Genomic DNA, 26,229 nt, shown 5'->3' with positions numbered 1-26,229 from the left:
ACAGACACTCAGGGGTTGCCCCAGGGATAACCAGTATATCAGCCTCTCCCTCTATATTTCTTGCACACACCACCTGCTGGAGACCTGCCAGACTGTAGGACAACCCTCCGGTCCCCATACCAAGCACCGTGACCACAGCGTGACTAGACCGCAACCGCCATCCACTCCTGTATTCTGTGCCCCGGCTGTATACAGTATATGTATATCCCAAAATGGTGGCATTCTTGGAATAAAGTAATACAATTTCTCACTACTTTTTGGTGTGTCACCATTTTGTGACTTTTATATTTGAAGGATCCAATCATTCCCGATTGAGCACCCAATCTTTCTGACACTGGTGTAACGGAATATTTCTTAGTTTATTTTTTTTATTTATTTATATACATATATATGATACGCTTTGTGACAACCACACAAAGCAGTGTGAAACGCCTTACATACCATTGATTGTACTACAACACTATATTGTCTTGGCTTCCGCCTGGATTGTCCATTTGGGCTATGAATTATAAATAGTAGCGCCCCTCAGTAGATAACTACCTCATATTTAAGTGTTCCTGTTTGTTGCAGCAGATACATTAATGTTCCTCTGTGTGGGTGACATATACACTATAAGGCAATGTAAATTACAGCAGGTCTGAGGAGGGGACATTTTCCATTGGCGCGTGTAGGTAAGAGCTCAGACTGAGATTTATTGTTCTCTAAATGATCCTCAGCTGTTTAGCGGCCTCTCTAGGACATAAATGTAGTGTTTGTTGTTTTCCTTCATAATGAAATACCCTTTCCACCCTCTCCTCATGTCTGGTGTTGACCTCCTCATCCTGTCTGTGTGTGATAAATGGGAGGATGCCACCAAATGAGGAAATATTACCTCTACCTGTCCTTGAGTGAAGACAATTCCTCACAGACGATGCGGCGCATCATACGTCGGTAGACACAACAGGTTTTTATCACATTTTATTGCTATTCTTCTGTGGTTGTGTCGCGCTGGAGGGCTGATTCATTATAAAAGCCGAGTCGTCGCCTTTGAAAAATTCTTTTCTGTTTTTGGTTTTAGAGAAAGAATCTCTGGGTCTTGGGATGTGATGTATTGGATTCTTTTATTTCACTACATATGATTTGACCTAGAACAGACCAAAACAGACACCTAAAATAAATAACCTGGCTGAAAGGGAATGTCTCACAAATAGTTATTTGCGGACAGAAAGAAATAGCAAAATATATAACTCTGTACACATTTTTTTTTTAAATTTTTGTAGGTTGTAGAGGTTTTTTTTTATCCAAGAAAACTTGCTTAAAAATAAGCTATGACGTTTAGGTTTAGGGGTCAATTTGTACAATCCTGATTTGTTTTTTGATGGGTTCATAAAAAATTCATAGACCGACCATATATTCAATTTCATTTATATACAAATTCAGTCCAAGACATAAAAGGCATAAGTACATCACCACTCTCCGGTTGAATATGCCATAGTCCATTGATAAATCCACGCTACATTTCCATGGCTTCCACTGAGTACACGAACGCCCGATCAGTCCTTGTTTTTTGATGGGTCCCATCTTAATTAGATGATCACAGGGTCTTCTGTATCTGGGGCCAGTAGTGGATTATAATGTAGGAGGTTTGGGTGGTAGCCCAGGGCCCAGGCTTTCCAGGAGGCCTATGTACACCATAAATTTTATACTGAGAAAGACCTTCGCCCATGAAATTCTTGTACATTTTTTCCTGCTCTCAATACAGATGTACATAAGAACCGTTTTAGGACCTTTGAAGGTCCTCTAAGGGTCTGAAATTGCATACTGAAAGCAGGCAAAAAGGACGCATACTCCATTCCCAAAGAATCTTGATTCTAGTACCATAAGTAGGAAGTGAATTCTGGACTTATGGGGAGGGGCTATAGTATTCATACAGTCCAGGGCCTATGGCAGTTTTAATCCACCCCTGTTAGCTGTGAATTTAGAGAGAAGCAAACAATTAAATCACTAGGCAGGAAAAAACGTTAGGTTGATCCCTGCTGAAAACAGACCCGTATATTGGTCCGATCTGATGGACAGAACAGAGTGCACAAGACGGGAATCTTTACATCATACAGAAATATGATGTAAAGGACGTAAAGTCCTTCCATCATGTGATGAAAGGACTCCCATCTTGTGCAATGTGTTCCTTTCATGGGATTTACAACAGTAGGTACAACACTCTTCTTTATCTCAGCCCCAGAAAATTTATGGAAGTTCCAAAATTGGAAGCCATGATGGAGTGATGGGTCCCCTATGTGTGCCACAACTTCTGCCTTTTCTTCAGTGGGGCTCGCAAGCACAAGTCTTTTTAAACGTACCGTATATGTTTTGTGGAGTGTCAAAAGAAACCAAAGTAAATGGAAAGTAGACACATACACAGGCAGAATGTATAAACTATGGCCAGCTATAAAATCCAGTATTGCAAAGTAATCATACTAACCACTGTGCCAATGATTATATAACAGATTATAGCTGCAGGGGGCTATATAGCAAGTCATATTATCAATCAGTACATTTTGTAGGAATAGAAATTATCCAAAGTAGACATTTCCTTGAAATCTTGACGTCCCACTTTGATATATTAGGTGCACGGCGAGGTTAGGCTATTGTTTACACTCCATTATAGATGCAATGATATGAACATCTCTATAACATCAGGCACCTAGCACCCGATCCTTCTCTATGGGTGAAATGTAATCTTGCTTTGCCCTTTGTAATTAAAACCCATTATGTGAAACAAATGTTATTATAGAAATTAATAAAAAGATGACCCTGAACGTATATGAGAAATAGAAACCGATACAGAGAAATAAATCCCCTGCTTTCCCTAATGCCGTAATTAACGTTAAGAATGTGGAGCGTTAAGACCTTATTCACATTGATAAATACAGTGCGTGATAATGAGTGAAGTGGCCGCTAGTCGTATCCCTCGTATGAATACCTAATGCTGCCGTAATCCACACTTGATCTACTTTGTGTAATTATTTACATTTGCTATTACGTTTCTAATGGAGAAGAGGAGAAGTAATTATGGAAAGGCATTAGAAGTGATTCCGGATGTGGCTTAATGAGTGGTAATTTTTAGCCGGTCTTAATAAAGACATTGGTGGAGACGTTAATAATCTCTTCTGCAGCATCTTGATCTATATTCACTTATTATCCTGCTATTCCGATCACCAGTTAACTGCGTCATTACAGAAGTTTTTAGTGAGCATTAAGATTTTATCTTACTGAAGGATGAAGGACACTGTTGTACTAGTGGTTGAGCGGCTATTAAAGAGGGGGGTTACCTTAATGTGACCCAGCACCCAAGGAGAAAATAGCATATCCTAGGCATGGATAGTAGAATTTTTGTGGAATAGGCTTGAATAGTCAACATACCTGGTGCCCTCCATTGTTTAGGGTGCGGCAGTTGCTTTATTCATGCCCCCCATGGGGCATCACTGTAAATTGCCACTTTAAAACTGTCTGTAAGTCATGGACAAGCACCTTCATTATACCACATCAGGCTAGTAGAGGAGGACCTGCTTACGACTTACAGGCAACTTACCTAAAGCAGGTGTCATTTTTGGAGAGACTCTATGACATTCCTCCCCGAGAGAAACAGAGTCTCAACTCCTCAGAGAGCTGGATTTTACAAAAACATGCTGAATTATAAGAAAAACGCTCTAGGTATGGAAAGGGTTAATAATTTGTTTGTTTGCTTGAGGTGGACAAGCTCTGAATGCTTTCTTATAAACTGCTCACTGCAGGAAAAAGAGCAGAAAAAAACACAGAGAAGCTGCTTTCCTTGAGTCTGTCCAAGTTTTTAAGTTATTCCCTGTACATAACAAGGTGATCGGGTTTGACCCCTGCAATCCCCATGATTTGGAGAGTGGGGGTCCTGTTCACACTAATGGGCGGAGCAGCAAGATCACTATGGGCTCTGTCGCTCCATTTAATTGTGTGTCATAAATTATAACCAAACCAGAGCAACACTGAATGGAGCCACAAGGCACATGGTCATCCTGCTGCTACACCAACAAGTGAGAGCGAGATCCGCAATTGGATTGTGGGGTTCCAGCAGCCTCACCAATTATAAAAATTACCGTCCTTATCACTTAGGAAATAATTACACATTTGAGACAATTCCTTTATGACGTGTATTATAAAGCTTACTATTATAACCTGCTCTATTGGTTTCTGAAATAAAAAAAAATATTAGCTTCAAATTTTTACAAATGTTTTGCCTTATGATAATAAGAATGTGCACAGAACTCTCTGAAAAGTAATCTCAACCAAACAGGAAGTTTTCTCCAATGGTGCCTATTAAGTGAGACATTTTTCAGATTTTTGGATTTTTCATCTCGTTTCCTGATGATAGCTTCTCCCTGGCAGACCACTTTGTAACCTGCAGTTTCTGAGTTGCTGTCAGACCACACATCACTAACAAGCCGGAGAGAGCGAAGACGTTGCAGACCACTTCACTTACATATTACATCTTTCCATGACAGCCACTGTATATTCAAGGCTCCTCGGCTCTGAAATCAGAACAGCGAGTCTGGGATGTAGATATCTCACAGAGATGAAGTGCTGATTATTATGAGGTCCGGTAGAGAAGCACATGGTTATTTCCACAGTCGCTGCACTATGCTCGTCGTGCTACAGTTTTATACATTGCTTCAATCATTATCATTATTTTATCTGCCATTGTGTTCCGTGCAATTATGGGAAGGAACGCAAGGCAGCAAATCATCAGGAAATGGCAACGTTGCTTTTATATTAAAAAGTCTGTCTTGTATAAATGTCATCTAATGAGTCTGCACACTGCTGCTACACGGCATAACAAAAGTATCATAGAAACCTCATTATGGTTAACAGAGAGAGCAGATGGGACTAGTGGGCTTCATGCAGTTATGTATAACAAAACCTCTTCTTTATAATACTATAGCATCAGGTTAAGCTAACAAAATTGGGATTCCACTTAGGAACCCCCCAACCCACTATGTTAGACTGTTTATAGGAGACTCTGATCACAAGAGCTGCCACAGCACCTCCTATATAGTGTTGACTCTTGTTGATGTGAATCCAGTGTCTATGAGACAGCAAAACACTTACTATTAGCTGCTGCGGGACATCTGTCACTCCATTTGGCCTTAAACCATTATGTATAGGCAACAGACTTCATGGTTGCACTTTCCAAATCTCCTTAAAGGGAACCTGTCACCAGCTTTTTCACCATTAAGCTACAAGCACCATCAGGTAGAATATGATATATATATATAATTTTTAAGATGTCCTCTTTTAATTTAAACTTCATCAATTTAACTATAAGAAAGCACTGCCAAAGTCATTTGCAAAGGAATTGAAGGGAGTCACCATCTGCCTGATATGAGTTTTAGGCTGGGAGGCTTGAGAGGAGTGTCATTTAGGTGCCCTTATCTTGGGCTCTATAGCAGCTAGAACCATGGTTTTGGTATCATATTAAAGAAGAGCACCTCAATAAAGACATAGTTGGATGTAGGAACTGCAGCTGACAGCATTCCCAATATAGTGTCTGTAACTGCCTGTATCTCCAGTTCTAAAGCACACAGAGCTAGATTTGAAAGATGAGATTCTTATCTTTAACATTATGCCAGAACCTTGGTTTTTGAGCTATAGAGTCTAAAGTGACTCTCACCTTCCTGACTTCTAGCTTGACTCATCTCTGGCAAATATGACCCTTCTCTGCTTGTTTTCACATGACTTTGGAGGTGATTGTGTATTAGATAAGCAGGTGAGATTTCACATAAAAGAGTGAATTCTAGAAAGGAATTTCATACCCTACCTGAAGGGGCTGGAGATTTAGTGATCCGAAAAGCTGATAACCTTTTAAAGGAAATCTACCATCAAAATCAAGCATTGTAAACCAGGGACATTTATTAATAGATCCAGGCACCGTGACTGTGATAAACTGATTATATTTATTATCCACGCCCTCCTTCCTTCTAAAATCAACTCTTAAAAGAAGGGCTGTGGGGGGCTTTGCAGGGCCCTCCATGTTGCAGTTTCACAGGATGCTTCACTGTCTCCCCCTTCCACCTACTCCCTCGGCACTACTCCCCCCTCCATTTGCATAACTTTGAAAATTAATTTTGGAAGGAAAGAGGCCAGGGATAAAACATTATGAAACTAATAATCCTGAAGGGCTCTGGGGGATATTTTTAAAGCCCCTCCACTGTACAAGAGAACTTCTCTCCTCCCACTGTGTGATATTACAGCATGCAGAGGAAGGGGAAGTGCTGAGAGAGCAGGGGGATTGGAGACAGTGTGACAACCTGTGAAGTCACAGCACCAAAGGGCTCTGGTAACACCCTGGAGCCCTTCTGGCTCATTAGCATAAATTAAAATTTGATTTTGGAATCTATGATCTTTGAGTAAGTGTCCCTGGTTTATCATGCTTGATTTTGATGTTAGATTTCCTTTAAAAGAAACCTGTCAGTAGTTTTTGTATCACTAAACTCCCAGTCCCCTTAAGTGGAGATTAAAAGTTGTATTAAACTGTGGAAGCTTGGCAATAATCTTGTCTAAGGTAATGCATTCCAGAGAAGTGGTGTAACTTGAGATGTCCTTAAAGCCAGGGGCGTAACTACAGTGGTGGCAGCCATAGCAGCTGCTATGGGGCCCACAGTGTCAGGAGGATGTGCACCATTATATACATATTATACTGCACACTGTATGTATATAAATGAGTCTGTATGTGTAAGACTGTATAAATGTTGCACCATAGAGTAAAGAAATATATATATTTTTTGAGGATGTAGGGGGGGGGGGTACAGAAGTCTGCTATGGGGCCTTCCTCTCCAAGTTACGCCCCTGCTTAAAGCAACTCTACCATCAAAATCAAGCATAAACCAGGGACAATACTCATAGATCCAGGCACAGTGACTGTGGTAGTCCTCTTATATTTGTCAAAAAAATAAAATAATTAAAATAATTTTTTTAAATTATTCTGAAGAGCCTAAGGGGCTACTCTAGCCCCTTGGTTGCTTTACAGGCTGTTACACTCACCCTCCTCCATGCTCCATCAGCATTTGAGGAGGGTGAGATGGTATAACAGTCTGTAATCCCAGATCACAGAGGGGCTAGGGTAGACTCTTCAGCATAATTGTTAATGCTGATTTTAGAAGGAAGGAGGCCATGGATAACACATATATGAAGATTACCACAGTCACACTGCCTGGATCTATGAGTAAGTGTCTCGGGTTACTGAAGATGGATTTTGATGGTAGATATCCTTTTAATAATTCCCGGCACCAAGGTATTTGGGAGCTCATGTCACATTGTGGTTGGTAGATTCTTAATGGAAGTATACCACCCCGTATCTATCTATTAAGGCAGATCCGGTGGCAGGTTCCTCTAACGTATAGTAGTGTAGCCCTTTTTAGGGCTAATTCGTATGTGGTCCAGAACCTTTATACATTTTAGTTCCCCTAATATGCAAATTTTCTAAAGTGGCTACTTGGGCGTGGAGTAGCCGGAGCCGAGGCTACACGTCCCGACTACTCCACACCCCAGTAGCCTCTTGCATTCCCCTTACCAATGCATCTTCAGTGTGCAGCTCCTGTTAGCTGTGCACACTCACCTGTGCCCACCTGAAGCTGTGTTCTGCGCATGAGCAGGAGCTACGTCTTTGGAGCCGAGACCTTGCAGCTGGCGTCCTGCTCAAGCGTATGAGCAAAGGAGCTCCGTCCTGAAGATGCATCGGTAGGGGGAATGCAAGTGGCTACTGGGGTGTGGAGCAGTCGGGACGTGTAGCCTCAGCTCCGGCTACTCCACACCCCAGTAGCCGCTTTACAAAATTTGCATATTAGGGGAATTAAAATGTATAAAAGTTTTGGGCCACAAACAAATTAGCCCTAAAAAGGGCTATACTACTCTATATTAGAGGAACCTGCCACCGGATTTACCTTAATAGATAGATCCGTGGTGGTAGGTTTCCTTTAATGTGATTCTTTAAGCAATTACATAAAATTTCAGTCGGAAGGGTATAAAGTGTCCAAATTTTAATTGCTTGTACTGAGGAGTGTTTGCTTCACCGTAGAACACACGACCCTCTTGTATTCACTTTATGTATTTGGTAATTGAGCACACAAGTAGGTCAAGTGGTTGCACCTGTCGCCGTCTACGAGGGCGCAGCTTCCATTCGCCCATCGGTGACTTCTCTCTCAGCCCATATAGAGACACGGAGCAGGTGAAGTATAAAGGAAGGCTATAAATAATGCAGTAAAGAAATACATATGAGTTAGAGATGCGGATAACGAGTGTAAAGAGGCAATCAATAAGAATAGTGGAGCCAAATGTTTATTTAGTTCTCTTAATTAGTATTCACCGGAGACTACATGGAGCAGTGTGTGTACAGCAATGTAATCAGCGGAGCAGCATGGCAGATTTACATCTGGAATAGAAGCCTCTGGGAAATTAAGAAGACAAAACATTAAGTATATACTTGGCATTAACATATATTAGCATTTTATGATACCTGCAAAAGTATTGGAAAAGTCAGGAAACCCGACTTGGAGGTCTATGCTTGATGTTCCCGGTCGGCCATTTCCGAATCTCCCTCTACGTTATGCCGAGACATGGCTTTTTATAAAGTTCGACTGTCTAGAAAATAAAGTGGCGCGGTAATTGAATGTCTCAGCTGATTAACCCTTAACGCCCAGGCCCTTTTTCCTGATTGCATATCCCTTTTTCACTCCCCACTTTCAAAAATCAATAACTTTTTTTCCATGTAAAGTGCTGCGTGAGGGCTTGTTTTTTGTATAACAAATTGCAATTCATAGTGACGGTATTTAATATGCCATGTCGTGTACTGGGAAACGGGAAAAAGATTTCAAAATTTATTTGCACCATTTTTCTTGTTGGCTTGGATTTTATGGCTTTTATGGTGCGATCACGGGGATTTCAAATGTATAAAGGTTTTATAATGTTTTCATACATTTATAAAAATTAAAACTTCCTTAACCAAAAAAATGGATCCTACATTTTGCCATGTTCTGGAGCTAATAACTTTTTCATATTTCGGTATATGGAGCAGGGTGAGGTGTCATTTTTTGCGAGATGAGATGACGTTTTCAATGTTACCATTTTAAGGACTGTATGACCGTTTGGTCACTAATTATAAAAAATTTTATAGCTTGGAAAATGGTGATTTTATAGCTTGGAAAATTTTAATTTTTGACTTGGGGCCCTATTTTTTGTTACAGGGTTAAAGGAAACCTACCACTTGAAGTGGCAGGTTTCAGATGGAAATACCGGGCACCAGCTCAGGGTGAGCTGGTGCCGGAGCTTATTTATGTTAGTGTTTTAAACCACGGTATCGCGGTTTAAAACACTTTTTAAACTTTATAGCCGGCGCAGGCAGGTACGCGCTCGGCGCTTACCGTGCGCGCGGCTACATAGGAAGTGAAGGAGAGCCGCGTGCATGGTAAGCGCCGAGCACGTACCTCCCTGCGCCAGCTATAAAGTTTAAAAAGTGTTTTAAACCGCGATACCGTGGTTTAAAACACTAACATAAATAAGCTCCGGCACCAGCTCACCCTCAGCTGGTGCCCGGTATTTCCATCTGAAATCTTTAAACACCAGGAAAAAAACGTTATTGTATTTTGATAGACCGGACATTTTGGGAAGCAGCAATACCTAAAATGATATTTACTGTTTATTTTGTTCTAGGGAAAGTGGGGCAATTTAAATTTTTAGGGTTTTTAAATTTTTTTTTTTACTAGTTTTCAGACCCCCTAGGGTACTTTAACCCTAGGTTGTCTGATTGATCCTACCGTATTCTGCCATATTACAGTATGGCAGTATATGGGGATTTTACAAAGTATCACTGGCACATTGTAACAAATCATCAGCTACTATTGTCATGGTAACTATTGACCCAGGGCTGTCATGGCCACAGATCGTCGCTCCCCGATGACGACTCGAGGAGCAATGATCGAAAACAAGATTTGCCTCCCACGTGCCAACAGCTTTTTAGCAATCGCTGGTGTTACCGGTGGGTGTTTGCTGCAATACGCAGCAAACACTCACCAGATGTAAAAAGGGCTCAAGCCTGTGCGTTTTGGGAAAGTTTGTGAAAAAATCAATGTAATCAATCAATAACTAAAGCAATCAACTAATTGACCTTGTGTTCCCTCAACGGTTCATAACGTTGGAACACAAGCGGTAAAATTTCCGTTTTGCAAATGTTAACAGCTGTTTAATTAACCAAATCTATCTTCAGCTTTTGCAATGCGTTTTTTAAATGCATGCGTTAAACGCGGCATGTGACCCCACCCTTAGAACAATGTCCCAGGTTTATAAAAAGTAGTGCAAAGCGCCTTCGTGCAGGTTGCATCAATAATGTGCAGGTTGTGCCATATAATTCAACACTGGTGCACGGTGTTCAATTATCTGGCGCACTGTACACTTCTATGGAAAGTGTGGACACAGTGGCACCTTTTTCTCTCTGGGGGCGTTATCAGAGCTCCACCGTGTTGTGTAGCTTCATGGTTCGTTAAGATGCATTTCCCTCCAACCACTGTGAAAGTTTTGAACAGGCAGAGGGAAGGGGAAGAGCTCTTGCACAGTGTAACAGTCTGTGAAGCCAGAGCAAAAGCAAACCTTACACATGCTCCTAAATGTAACTTCCTATGGACAGTATTACCTCCCTGCCATGGTCTGCTTTCACCTGAAGGATTTTTGGATATCCTTCTTATGACCTTGTCCCATTTTATCACCTATCCCAAGGATAAAATAAAAATCTAATTTTCTACTGTAAGAACATTGTAAGTCGCCTCGTGAATTTGCAGTTCTCTATGGTAATATCACTATTCGGTGCATCCTATGATGATACATTTGGAGTTTTTGTATGAAATCTAGTAATTGCTTTGTCAAATATGTCTCTTACTGTTAAATGTCTGATGGTAATTATATTCTCTATCTAATGAGTGTTTTCATTACTGTCAGAACAAGTCACATGCCCTCAGATCTGCAGCATTGTAACAGTTACAGGAGAACATAATATAATCCTACCAAACAGTCTGATAAAACAGCAGTATAGACCGTAAGCTCTTGTGTCAACCCCTCATTCTCATAGACTGTAAGCTCTTGTGTCACCCCTCATACTCATAGACTGTGAGCTCCTGTGTCACCCCCTCATCCTCATAGACTGTAAGATCTTGTGTCACCCCCTCATCCTCATAGACTGTAAGCTCTTGTGTCACCCCCTTATCCTCATAGACTGTAAGCTCTTGTGTCCCCCTCATCCTCATAGGCTGTAAGCTCTTGTGTCATCCCCCTCATCCTCATAGACTGTAAGCTCTTGTGTCCCCCTCATCCTCATAGGCTGTAAGCTCTTGTGTCACTCCCTTCATCCTCATAGACTGTAAGCTCTTGTGTCACCCCCTCATAGAATGTAAGCTCTTGTGTCACCTCCTCATCCTCATAGACTGTAAGCTCTTGTGTCACCTCCTCATCCTCATAGACTGTAAGCTCTTGTGTCACCCCCTCATCCTCATAGACTGTAAGCTATTGTGTCCCCCTCATCCTCATAGACTGTAAGCTCTTGTGTCACCTCCTCATCATCATAGACTGTAAGCTCTTGTGTCACCCCCTCATCCTCATAGACTGTAAGCTCTTGTGTCACCCCCTCATCCTCATAGACTGTAAGCTCTTGTGTCACCCCCTCATCCTCATAGACTGTAAGCTCTTGTGTCAACCCCTCATTACCTCAGAAAACATTCCCCGAACCATGACACCACCTTTCACTGACTGCATTCCACACTTTTGGTTCAGTCTTTCCCCAGTGTCGACAAACATAATGTTTCCCATCAGAGCCAAATAAATTAAACTTGCTTTCATCACTAAATTGTGGACCACACAACATGCTCCTCAGCAAAGATGGGTCTAGCCTATTGATTATTTCTGCTAATGAGAAGTTTGGTCACTGCAGAGTGGGCTTTCAGTTCAAATGCTCTTAAATGTTGTATGATGAGACACCTGTTCAGTGCTGAACTGGTGAGCAATTTCAGCTGCAGTGTTGAAACAATTACCCATGGAGATTCTCTGCATTATCCTGTCCTCTCTTAAATTTGTCTTTCATGGCGACCAGCCTTCTTGGGGGACTTGAATGACTTTGTAATGTTGTAAACATGCAATATTCTAGAAATCACAGACTTGAAGCAACAAACTTCTCTTGAATGACAGGGTCACCCCTTTTGCCTGCATCTGGACAACCTACATGCTGGAGGCTTTCAGTTATTATTTGGTGGCTCCTTGTGACAGTTCTATGTCTGTCTTTTGAGCAATCAGATATTAAAGTGGCTTTGGCTTTTGATAATTTTGCTGGCAGTGTATTATGCTATGTGGGTTGTTTGCGACAGTTGCATAAAACAACAACGCCAAGCATATACAAAAGATACAATGGTACATCACCACCATTGAATTCTTTTTATTATATAATATAAGATTATTGCAATTATATTACATTTCATACTACAATACATAAGTTACATAAGTTTTTTCATATGATAACTTTTAGAAACTGAAATTATCTTGAAATAATTTGCTGAATGCTGCTCAGATTTCCTAATGATGATGATGGTTCTCATCTAACGTGCGCTTCGGACTGCTAAGTGTCTATATAAATAAACTGTTAGTGGTGTTACTGTGTCTATGACAGTACTGTACGAGTGAGCTGTGGATTTTTACACTGAAAAAAGTTGAACATGCTTTGTACCAATGTCTGGACATTTTTTGAAAACACTTTTTGGAGGCTTTTATGTCTAGTAAAACATTGATGTGGTCAGGCCTGCATCTGCCATGAGCTGAGGTGGTGATCCCGCCTCAGGCGACAGATTGCAGAACCCTGTGGGGGACGGCAAATCAGCAGTAGTATGGACTTGCCAAACGGCTGTGTATAATACTAATTGGGGAGACTAAATAATACTACTGGGGGTGGCTGTATGTATAATACTATTGGGGTGACTGTGTATATACTACTGGGGGAGTCTGTACATATAATACTACTGTGGGAAGCTATATATATAATAATACTGGAGTAGGCTGTATATATAATACTACTGGGGGAGGTTGTATAAATAATACTACTGGGGAAGGCTTTGTATATATTACTGGAGAGGTTGTGTATATAACACTACTGGGGAGGCTGTGTATATAATACTACTGTGGGAATGGGGCTGTATATACTATGTATTAGGGGAGGCTTTTTTATACATTCTGCTGGGGAGGGCTGTGTATACGGTCTACTGGGGGTGGCGTGGCTCATGGTGCAATTTTAGTGGCTCCTAGTGGGATAAAATGTACAAAGTAAAAAATGTTACTTTTCATTTGTATCTATTCCTTGTACTGGCTGAGAAGACGCGTCAAGAGCTGAACTTGCCTTTGCTCCGTTCTGTGACTATACATGCATGGTGAGGAAGATTCCTTTGAAGCGTCTTCTCTCTGTTTAATGCTGAGGTTTAGTTCAGTTGCAGGTTTTGATAAAGCGGGTTTTGCCCTTGACAATGACACTATACCTCCATGTTTCTTGTGTCATCAGAAAGACAGGCAGAATCTCATATAGTCTTATCTGTGATCCATCGCGCTAGACGCCAGGTTTTCTTTATCAGGCGTCCTTCTCCACTGAATATGAAATGTCATACGATACAACCGAGCTTTCGAGTCCGTGAAATAAGCAGAATTTCTTAGAGGATTAGGCAGAAACTAAATGACAACTTTAATGATACTGCCAGGAGGAGATACAGTTTTCTAGTCGATTCTTATCTGTAGATACTTATAGTTATTGCTTGTGCTGTGCAGTCACTTTAATTGTACAGAATATATTATCTGATGTCTAATAGCGTTAGGGCGATATCATACACATCAGGTTTGTCATAGAAATGTCTGTGACTGTCATGTTAATGACCCAAAACCCACATAAAGAGGAGCTGTTGCCAGATTTGACCCCACTAAACTCCCTTCAGGGAGGGTATAAAATGTCCTTTCTAGAATTCCCTCTTTTATGTGAAATTTGACCCATTTACCTATAAAGAATCTTCTCTAAAAGAAGGCAAATATCACTTTTCTCGCTGCATTTTCACATGAGATGAGTCAAGTTTAGAGGCTGCAGCAGTAGTGTCACTTCAGAAGCCCCTATCTTATGTTCTATAGTACCTAGAGACATTCTTCTGGTTCCATATTAAAGATAAGGATCTCATCTTTCATAAATCATCAGGCTTATGGCTTTGTGAGTTACCGCACCTGAGATACAGGGAGCATAGTATACATAGTTGGAAATGTGAGTTGCGGACAAAGAGACAGTTTCCGCTTATGTTTTAAAGTGCCTTGTGTATGTCTCATTCACAGGACCGTAAACTTGAAAGGATCCTGATGGGATCTTTAATATGATATGAAAAGCTTGTTTCTTGGTCCTACAGGGACTAGTATGTTAGTGGGGTGCAACCTGGTGACAGGTTCCCTTTAACTGAGTATCAAGGGTTAAAACCAAAGAAGTAGTTGAATTGGTAATATCATGTCTTGCAGTTTCCAGTTTCGGGCCATCAAATTTGTGACTTTGTCCATTTTACACTTAGGCTACAGAACCTGGGGAGATGTTTTCAAGGGTTGCTGGAAACCCCCTTTAAGGCTTGTGTCACATGACCACTTGACCGTTTCTCAACCTTGGGGAAGGGAGACCAAACATTTTTTCAGAAGCAATGACTACCAATGCAGACTCATAAATGTGATGAACTTTAAAAAGTTATATGTGCTGAGTTATATGAGCCTCATGTGCTGAGCACCCTCTAGTGGAGATAGGTGGTATTACAGGGGCTGTGATTTTACTGCACAGGTATTTGATTTACCTTTTACCATACAATATGATATTATTTTATTATATTAATTATTACCTTGTATTATACATGTATCGTTCTACTTACATACACACACACTGTACATGCATATACCAAGCATCACATCCTGTCATTGGGGGGACGAGTCATCCGTATTCTGACAACCAGGGACATAACTTGGAGAGGCAGGGCCCCATAGCAGATGTCTGAATGGGCCCCCCTACAGCCTCAGAAAATATACATATTTGTATGCTCACACATTTATACACACAGTTATGCACTGAAAAATATGCTGTTCAATGTGCAGCAAAATATGTATATAATGGTGCACATCCTCCATTCTTTAATGTGTCAGGTTAGATACCGGCGCCCCCTTACACTGTGGCCCCCATAGCAGCTGCTTTGGCTGCTACCGCTGTAGTTACGCCCCTGCTGACAACTCAACTCACAACAGGGCTTGTAAAATGACACAAGTTAGTAACATATCAGATTAGTTTTGTAACAATGAGGGAGATTATCATCAGGTCAGTTACATGCAGTGATTACACCTAGATGCTATCAGGGTTAATGGGATTGCAGGAGTGTAAACCCATCCTTACCTAATGGGATTTACAGCTTTCCACCCATAGCTAGATAGTATCCCGCTGCTCTGTGTATCTACAGATAATAACCATCTCCATGCACTGTTATAATCAGAGGATAATTGAATAGAAGTCCTTATCTGACTCATCCCATACTCATAGTTGTAGGACGCCTCTCAGGGAATACATTATAGATGGATACAAGATATAGAGTCAAAGCAGAAAGCTAATAATACAGTCACCCATTGTTCTGATTGGACATCATGTAGTACTGCTTTTTTTCTGTATGGGGCTCCCGTTGACATTGGAATATAATCATTTGTGGCTTCTTTTAAACTATTTGGGACAATCCCTTTAAAGGTTATGTGCATCTCTAGGTGAAAAAGTTGTACATTTTTATGCAAATATTCAAATGCGTTCATGCAGATGGGAATTTTTGATTTCTTTGAGTCTGTTCACACATCAGGTTTTTAACAGATGTGCAGACAACAAGAAAAAAAATGCTCGAGTATAAGCCGACCCGAATATAAGCCCAGGCCCCTACTATTACCACAAAAAACTGGGAAAACCTGAAGCCTATGGCGAAAAATGCATTGTCACAGCCTCCCCAGTGTATAGCCACTCAGCATTCCCCTAGTATACAGCCAGCCTCCTGCCCCCGTATCCAGCCTGCCCCAGTTTGCCCAATTTATAAAAAAAAAAAAAAGAAAATTAGTGGGGCTCATTTACTAAGGGTCTGCACACCGCATTTTTGTCCGGTTCTCCGACGATTTCCGTGTTGCGCCGCATTTAACAGGGGATTGTGTCGCATGCGATCAGATTTTGGTGCATCTGCACCGGCTTTCACGCAACACAAATGGGGGGAGCTGGCCTTCGGACGCTCCGACGGATTCGAACAACGCGCGGGATTTAACATCGCAAATTGTGTCGCCGGTGAACTCCAGCGGACCTCAGCGGGGAAGCGATAGATGCTGGATCTTGGGCACACGATGTTGGTGAATCGCACAGGTCGCGACAGGACTGGATAAGTAAATGTGCCCCAATAACTTACCTTTCTGTCTTCTATGTGATCCGTCCTACAGGGGCAGGTCCGTGCGGCGCACAATGCTGACGTCAGCCGCTGACATCAGATTTTGTGCCGGCTGTCGACACACACAATACTATTGCAGCGTAACGCACAGAAGGCCTGCGGGGGGCACTGGAAAGGTGAGTTATTAACTTTTTTTCATATTAACTTTCTTTCTTCAGCACTGTGCTGAAAAACTCGGCTTATAAGCAAGTATATACGGTATTTCTACTGGCAGACCACGACCCTCCCTAGCAGACAATGGATCCGTAAAACAAATGGACGGCACACGGATGACATCATTATGTGGTTCTTACTTTTCTTTACTCTTGCTAAGCAACCAACTGGGTAGGGCAAAAAGCTGATTAGGAATACATCCTTTTTTTTTTTTTTTGTAGATGTGAAAAAATGGATGACATATGGATGAATGTGGATACAATATAAACTTAACACAGACATCACGTGTGCATTTTTTCTGGATGGGCAGCGGACACGCCCATCTGAATGGGGACACTAATTGGGGACGCCCAACAGTTTTTTCGCCCCCCGGGGCCTCCACCACCTTGTGGATGCAATCTGAAATTTTAAATTATCTGCAATACAACATAAAATGCCTGATTCTAGATACTACAGACCCATTTGAAGTGACCCCCCCCTCCAGCCTCTAAAATTGACTCATTTTATCAGGAGATTATTTTTATGTAAATGGATAAGGCCCCTTTCACACTTGCGTTTTTCACGCGCGTTTTCTGCGCGTGCTTTTGACGCGCAGAACTTGCATTGCCCTCTGACCCATTGTAACCAATGGGTCTTTTCAGACTTGCATTTTTTTTCACGCACACACGCGCATTTTTTTTAACGCGCGTTTAAATCTCGACATGCTCTACTTTTGCAAGTCACGCGCGTGAAAAACGCACCATACAAGTCTATGGAGATGCATCAAAAACGCATTGCACTCTGAGACACTTGCAAGTGCAATGCGTTTTTCACGCATCAATTGCCATAGAAAAGATAAAGCTCAGTCCTGAGTCCATTTCACGCGCATTATCTGCATTGAAATTGCATCAAAAACGCTCGTGAAAAACTGAGACACTGAACAAACTCTGACTGAAAACTGATTGCAAAATGTGCGTTTTTCACTGACCAAACCCTGATCGCACCCTGATCAGACTCTGACGTGATCTGCAACGCAAGTGTGGAAGGGACCTAAGAGAGGGAAGGACCTTTCATACTCTACCCGAGTGCTGGTACTTTAATGGGGTAAAAGCTGGTAACACGTCCCCTTTAACATAAATAAGAGATAATAGGGGTCTACAGCAAACAAATCATCCAAAAAGTTAAATAAGCATTGTGTATGTCACCTTATAAGCCTTGAAGACATATTTTTTTGTTTCCCAGAAATAAGAGAAAATCCTTTTTTTTGTGTTTATGCACTTCAATTCATTGGCGCATAAGGGGCAGAGCCTCTCTATTTTCTTCTTTTTTCTTCCTTATTTCTGAGATGTAAGCGGGTGGTTCTTCTTGGTAGTAAATATCATATTGAAGGGGTGTTCCCAATTCAGCAAATTAATGTTAATGTTTGTATAGTAAAAAGAGCTGTGGGTTATAAAGAGCCGCGCACCTTCGTGACCATGCTCACATTTCTGCCCACAGGAAGTGAACAATGAAGCTTTCTATACAATGACAGCAAGCAGAGATCTAGAAAACTGTGGAATTGATACAGAAAGTATATTGAAAAATTGTATAACTTCTCATTATACAAACAATAACATTTATTTGCTGAAACGGGAATAAGACGCACCAGCAGACATCACTCCATCCCGAAAATCGACAAAAAGGTAGAACAGAAATTTCTCTAGAGGGGTTTTCCCACAAAGGCAAGTTAGGCCTAATCCACAGGATAGGACCTAACTTGCTGATCAGTGGGGGTCTCAGTGCTGAGACTCCAGCAGATCGCAAGAACGAGGGGTCCGACTCCTCTCTGCTCCTCAGACTAATGGAGCAGACGGACGCATGACTGTTCTGCTCCATTAATGTCTATGGAGCTGACGGAAATTGCCGAGCCCCGCGCTCACCGGTCTCTGTGCTGAGCCCTGCTCTCACCGATCTCTGTCAGCTCCATAGAGATTAATAGACCAGAACAGTCATGCGCGGCCGTCTGCTCCATTAGTCTGAGGAGCGGAGAGGAGTCGGACCCCTCGTTCTTGTGATCTCAGCAGTGAGACCCCCACTGATCAGCAAGTTATGTCCTTTCCAGTGGATAGGGCCTAACTTGCCTTTGTGGGAAAACCCTTTAAATTATTAGCTAAGAAAGCGGAAATTTATGGAGAGCTGGTAGACTTCATATTTCCTTGAATATCTCATATTCTACAACGATTCATTCTCCTACATACTATACAATAGTCTCCACACCACATTAGTAATTCTCTTTTTTTTTTAGGAAGTGCGGGGGGGGGGGGGGGCACACAATATTTCTCCAACCCTGAAAACGTGTTATTAGCCTTGGTTGTCGTTCTCCTGAATAGTAGTGGGAGAAGGGGGGGGGGGGGGGTCTCCATGATTTCCGCTCTGCAGGACATAAGCAGATTGTTAAAACTTTTAATATAATTTTCTTTCAGAACCTGATGATTGACAATCCATTGTGATGTCAATAGGCGGATATTACATCTCAATAAGTCTATTGTAGCCCAATATTGTTTCGGCAGCAGAGACAGTGATGGGAGCCTTGTCCCCCCCCCGAGTCTCAGTACAATGATTCTTGCAGCGCTATTGTTTGGGCTATTATATGGGAGTCGTGCCTCTCCATTAATATCTTACTTCAGCACAGAATCCTCCATCCCGCAGCTTCAATTTTTAATTTTCCTAAAGTTTAAATGGCTTTGCCGGTTACAAAGTCTTTTCCTTCAGTGACCCCCCCCCCCCCCTAATAATTACTATGTATAGGAACTGGACTGAAGTGCAGCCTGCAGTGAATAATGTAATCTAGTAATGACAGAGCTTGTGCCACCAACAGAACCTGGCTAATAGCCTTCCCCGCTGTTCCTCTGTATGTAACCAGTACATTTATATTCATGGATGTAAGATCTGCGAGAAAGATAGATTAATCTGTGACTCCCAAAAGCACCAGCACAAGATGAATAGCACACTGCCATTAGGTTACAGATTCAGCAGTTTGTCATATCGCAATAATCTGGGGCCCGTCACAAAATATGTCTCTGCAGGTTAGAGGAAAATTAGGAACGTTTTTAGCGTAAACTGCGAATCCCTGACAACGCGTACAGCAGGGTAAGGGTTAAAATGAGAATCATGAGATGAATAGTTGTGTTACAGCTACATCTAGTGGCCACAGATGGATTTGTATCTAATCTTCTTACCAGGGGTCGCAATAGGAGAGGCAGGGCCCCCATAGGAGACTTCTGAAGGGGGCCCCCTTAAAATATACATATTACACTCATATATATACACATATTTATATACTTTTATGCATAAACATGGAGTTCTTCACTCATACACACACATTTGTACACTCACACACACTAATACAGGCGTTCCCCTACTTAAGAACACCCGACTTACAGACAACCCTTAGTTACAAACGGACCTTGGTTATTTACCGTACTTTACCCCCAGGCTACAATGATCAGCTATAACAGTTATCACAGGTGTCTGTAATGAAGCTTTAGTGTTAATCCTGGTTCTTATGACAATCCAACATTTTTAAAATCCATTTGTCCCAAACACCAAAAATCATTCTGTCTGGGATTACAATTATAAAATATACAGTTCCAAGTAATAAAATGTCTATATTTATTAACTAATGACTTTGATATAGAAATCAACTCTCCAATAATAATGTATCGTTGTGCAGAATGTAAAAGTTTACAGTTTGGGGGAGAAAACATTGTTCTTTTTTGCCAAAAAGGTGCAACATTTTTATTTAAACTTATGTACAAATTCCTTGAATTTGTCTATAATCTCCTTAGTTTACTTCCAGTGCACTTCTTCTGTATGAATGTGCGGGGCACACACATAGTTGGTGCAATCACACACTAATCTCTAAGCAACAGAATTTTCAACCTGGCTATTTTTCCCAGATTAGGTGATACATGTCCGCCTTACACAAAATGCAAAATGAGGGACCAAAAGTCTCCCCGAGCTGCCGATACAGCCTGGAATTTCAGGGATTTTCTTACCCTTTAAGGTCCAACGCTTGCCGAATGAGACTTTTCCAGTGCTCCACTGGCTTCTATGAAATAACAGGGATGGTAAACAGAACAAGCCCACTGTATGTACGGATAGTGGGATACACTTTTTGCCCTTCGTAGTAAGGGTACGTTGGGAATCTGCCCAATGTATCTTTACAATGGAGCGCTCAAATGTGATGTGAATAGGACATCATGGTGGCTCAGTGGTTAGCATTAAAGCCTTGCAGTGCTGGGGACCTGGGTTTAAGTCCCATCCAGGTCAGCATCTGCAAAGAGTTTGTATGTTCTCTCCGTGTTTGCGTGGGTTTCCTCCGGGTCCTCCGGTTTTCTCCCACACTCCAAAACATACTGGTGGTTTGATTAGATTGTGAGCCCCATTGGGGACAGGGACCAATTTGGCAAGTTCTGTGCAGCGCTGTGTAATCTGTGTGCACTATATAAATAAAGGAATTATTATTATAATAATAATACTGTACTTGTCTGTACTTGTGGCGGGTGATTCAAGTCCCAGACGGCTGCCCAATTCTCCCCCTATAATTATTGCACCTTACTTCTACATGCACTACATGTGTATGTGCTGGTGTAGACATTTACATGTGTGTGCTGGTGTAGACATTTACATGTGTGTGCTGGTGTAGACATGTACATGTGTGTGCTGGTGTAGACATTTACATGTGTGTGCTGGTGTAGACATGTACATGTGTGTGCTGGTGTAGACATTTACATGTGTGTGCTGGTGTAGACATGTACATGTGTGTGCTGGTGTAGACATATACATGTGTGTGCTGGTGTAGACATTTACATGTGTGTGCTGGTGTAGACATATACATGTGTGTGCTGGTGTAGACATTTACATGTGTGTGCTGGTGTAGACATTTACATGTGTGTGCTGGTGTAGACATACATGTGTGTGCTGGTGTAGACATACATGTGTGTGCTGGTGTAGACATACATGTGTGTGCTGGTGTAGACATACATGTGTGTGCTGGTGTAGACATTTACATGTGTGTGCTGGTGTAGACATTTACATGTGTGTGCTGGTGTAGACATATACATGTGTGTGCTGGTGTAGACATATACATGTGTGTGCCGGTGTAGACATGTACATGTGTGTGCTGGTGTAGACATTTACACGTGTGTGCTGGTGTAGACATTTACATGTGTGTGCTGGTGTAGACATTTACATGTGTGTGCTGGTGTAGACATGTACATGTGTGTGCTGGTGTAGACATTTACACGTGTGTGCTGGTGTAGACATTTACATGTGTGTGCTGGTGTAGACATTTACATGTGTGTGCTGGTGTAGACATATACATGTGTGTGCTGGTGTAGACATATACATGTGTGTGCTGGTGTAGACATTTACATGTGTGTGCTGGTGTAGACATATACATGTGTGTGCTGGTGTAGACATTTACATGTGTGTGCTGGTGTAGACATATACATGTGTGTGCTGGTGTAGACATATACATGTGTGTGCCGGTGTAGACATGTACATGTGTGTGCTGGTGTAGACATTTACACGTGTGTGCCGGTGTAGACATTTACATGTGTGTGCCGGTGTAGACATTTACATGTGTGTGCTGGTGTAGACATTTACATGTGTGTGCTGGTGTAGACATATACATGTGTGTGCTGGTGCAGACATATACATGTGTGTGCTGGTGTAGACATATACATGTGTGTGCTGGTGTAGACATATACATGTGTGTGCTGGTGTAGACATATACATGTGTGTGCTGGTGTAGACATATACATGTGTGTGCTGGTGTAGACATTTACATGTGTGTGCTGGTGTAGACATATACATGTGTGTGCTGGTGTAGACATATACATGTGTGTGCTGGTGTAGACATATACATGTGTGTGCTGGTGTAGACATTTGTGACAGAGCTTTAGCTCACAGCTTGTTGTCACACACTCAACCTCCATTGGTGGCATCTAGTGTTCTTCATTCCAGTTCTTGGACCTGGTTACTGGTTGTATACAGAGTGTCTGACAGGCTAAGCAAAGCCTACAAACAGGACAGAAAAAAATACTTAAAAGAATGAATAGATATGTCACTACCACCAGGATGAAAGTCTGCATGCATTAACGCCTATGGAGTCTGGAGCCCCTTAGGCTCATTTACATACAACCCTTCATTCTGGCGGTAGATCCCCTTTAATATACAATAGTAATAGTAAAATTTAAACTATGGGAACGTGGAAATTATAACTATCAAACATAAAAAATTCTGTGGGTTTTTGTGTTCTGTTTTGTGTTGTGTCTCACTCTCCATTATCTTCTTTATTCCCTCAGATCTTACTAGCTGCAATATCAGCATATCTCATATCATAAATTATTTGTATGGAATAGGACAAATTAAAAAATGTTAATGAAAAAGATTTACCAATTCATAAATTACTAGAAAGAACATGGCAACCAATTACAGCTCAGCTTTCATATTAGCAGTGCACATGAATATTTTAAAGGGGAGCTGTAATTGGTTTCCATGAGCAACTAAGCACATTCTTACTCTTAGGCAGCTTGAAATATCTGCCCCAATATAGAATTGTAAGAAAATATTTCATTTGTATTGTTATTTCATATTATAGTTCATTATTCTTTCATAAAAGTGAATTAAGAGGTTTCTGACATGTCTTGCTTAAAAGGGTTGTCTATTTTCAGCAAACAATTGATATTGTTTGTGTAATGAAAAGTTATACAGGTTTCCAATATACTTTCTGTATCAATTCCTCAGTTTTTTAGATCTCTGCTTGCTGTCATTCTATAGGAAACTTCATTGTATATTCCCTGTGGATAAACACTGGTCCCTAGTCCTGTGATGTCACACAGGTGCATGGCTCATTATATCCCTGGTCTTGTGACGTCACACAGGTGCATGGCTCTTATATCCCTGGTCTTGTGATGTTACACAGGTGCATGGCTTGTTATATCCCTGGTCATGTGATGTCACACAGGTGCACGGCTAGTTATATCCCTGGTCTTGTGACGTCACACAGGTGCATGGCTCTTATATCCCTGGTCATGTGATGTTACACAGGTGCATGGCTTGTTATATCCCTGGTCATGTGGTGTCACACAGGTGCACGGCTCGTTATATATCCCTGGTCCTGTGATGTCACACAGGTGCACGGCTCGTTATATCCCTGGTCATGTGATGTTACACAGGTGCACAGCTCGTTATATCCCTGGTCCTGTGATGTCACACAGGTGCACGGGTCATTATATCCCTGGTCATAAGATGTCACACAGGTGCATGGCTCTTATATCCCTGGTCATGTGATGTCACACAGGTGTATGGCTTGTTATATCCCTGGTCATATGATGTCACACAGGTGCACGGCTCGTTATATCCCTGGTCATGTGATGTCACACAGGTGCATGGTTTTGATATCCCTGTCATGTGATGTCACACAGGTGCACAGCTGGCTATATCCCTGGTCATGTGATGTCACACAGATGCACGGCTGGTTATATCACGGAGAGTGTTATAACAAGCCGTGCACTTGTGTGACACTACAAGATCAATTTTTATCCAAGACCAGTAAACAATGAAGCTTTTTGTTGAAGAACAGCAAGCAGAGATCTAGAAAACTGTGAGGAATTGATACAGAAAGTATATTGGAAAATTGCATAACTTTTCATTACACAAACAATATCAATTATTTGCTAAAAGTGGACAACCCCTTTAACTTCCCTATATTTTAATGCTAATAAGATATTTCTGCTTATGATGTCCCAGGCTATACAGCAAAGCAGACAAGGGAAATGGTATCTTATTGTACATACTAGTGGAAAGACTGGAATAATTTAAATGAAAATGTAATACCATAAGTGTTATGATGATACCTTCCTATAATCTTAGGAGATTTAGCCCGGGAAGTGCAGTTTTCTTGTCTGGGGATACGCACTTTACTCCAAATGCTAAATCTGTAGTTATAATACAGAATATGCGTTTATCGAAAGACATGACATTTGTGTTGAGCCTTTTTTTTATTGCTCAGTTGTAACAAGATCCCAATATATATTTTTCAGGTTAATAAATTATGTGGCACCTCCAAGCACAGAGTGTCACGGTCCGTACGTAATGGAGGAGATACATATATCAACAAGAAGGCAATCAAGGTCAACACAGGCAACCAAGAAACCTTGTCTGGAAAAAGGAGGTGAGCAGAGCTACTCATATGTCATATGTCACTCCCTGTCATATCGTATGGACAAGTACATATGTTCAGTGGGAAGGGGTACACATTACTCAGATCACGCGTCCACGCTAGGGCTGAGGGCATCTGGCAAAGTACATGGAGCATGTGTCTATGTGTCACCTTCTATGATCTGAACAGATGCTCTACATTTCATTTATCAGAAGTGTCTCAGAGCACAACTGTCCTAGTTGCTCATAGCAACCAATCCGAGATCAGCCTTCATATTCCCACTGCAGTTTATAAAATTACACCTGATCTCTGATTGGTTTCCATGGGCAACTAGAACGGTTTTATCTCAGACAGGTCTGATAAATCACATTAACATGTGCCCGCAGTACCGTAGATTGGCGGGCACACTTTGGTCCCGGGGAGAGGAGGAGGGGATGAGCGCCGCTAACCCCGCCCCTCTCTATAGTGATATATGATGCACGGTGCCGTATTCTAGAGAAAGTTAGGACATGTCCTATCTATGGAACGGTATGGTGCCGCACGTGTGCTGAGCGACGTATATACGCTGTATATACGTCGTCCGTATATACGTCGTCCGTATATACGTCCCCCATGAATGTGTGTAGCCTAAAAGAACAATACTGTGGTTTTAGTGCAGTTTTTAACATTGTAAACAACAGACAAGACCAGCTAATTATTATATCAATACCAGGACATAATATTTGGCCACGTATCACTCCTACATGACCACTGGGTAAAAAGCTCAAATTGGTGGATGCCATTTCTCGGTGCCTCTACCAATAAGTAGTAAACTTTGGGCACAAACACATCTCCAGGCATGGAGTAAATGGTAACTTGATTTGAATGGAAGCTGCAGTAACATGGGTCAGCCTGCTGTGCCTGCTTTTAAACATGTCTTCATTCAACTGATAAACTGGGGTATGTTGAACCCTAACGGATATTGATGACTTGCTAGAAAAATACAGCAATTGGACCCCTTTATGTTTAAATGAGATATAAATGAGCAGCATTGACCATGCAGACTGCAGACAGTGTTAGGTATTGGCCCTGGAGATCTGTATATTCATACCTTTGTATGTGTTTTATTGGCTGAAGGAAAATTGTGAAAAATAGATATACCATATATACTCTAGTATAAGCCTAGTTTTTCAGCACAAAAAATGTGCTGAAAAACCCTAACTCGGCTTATACTCCAGTCAAGGAAAGCAACAAAAAGTGAACTCACCTTCTGGCGCTCCCCAGCATCCATCGCGGCTCCGACATCAGGTCCTTGTCCGTCACAGTCTTCGTGACGTCAGCCGCATCGGCACATACCATGATGTC

The 26,229-nt window shown here is 41.6% G+C and overlaps 2 protein-coding genes across 3 annotated transcripts in view; both read left to right on the top strand.

Annotated features, from left to right (window-relative positions):
- LOC140077158 (P2R1A-PPP2R2A-interacting phosphatase regulator 1-like) overlaps positions 1-26,229 on the top strand; it is a 981,687-nt gene that overhangs the window by 374,386 nt on the left and 581,072 nt on the right. The window lies entirely within an intron of this gene.
- GPC3 (glypican 3) overlaps positions 1-26,229 on the top strand; it is a 296,911-nt gene that overhangs the window by 116,738 nt on the left and 153,944 nt on the right. For both annotated transcript variants that reach the window (XM_072123247.1, XM_072123246.1), the window contains exon 4: positions 24,767-24,897. In XM_072123247.1, coding sequence (XP_071979348.1) covers positions 24,767-24,897 — 131 coding nt within the window. The remainder of the gene's footprint in view (positions 1-24,766; positions 24,898-26,229) is intronic.

The sequence above is a fragment of the Engystomops pustulosus genome, chromosome 9, assembly GCF_040894005.1.
Source record: "Engystomops pustulosus chromosome 9, aEngPut4.maternal, whole genome shotgun sequence".
Classification (NCBI taxonomy): domain Eukaryota; kingdom Metazoa; phylum Chordata; class Amphibia; order Anura; family Leptodactylidae; genus Engystomops; species Engystomops pustulosus.
The sequence above is the reverse complement of the archived record's forward strand: the minus strand, read 5'-3'. Positions and strand labels throughout refer to the sequence as shown.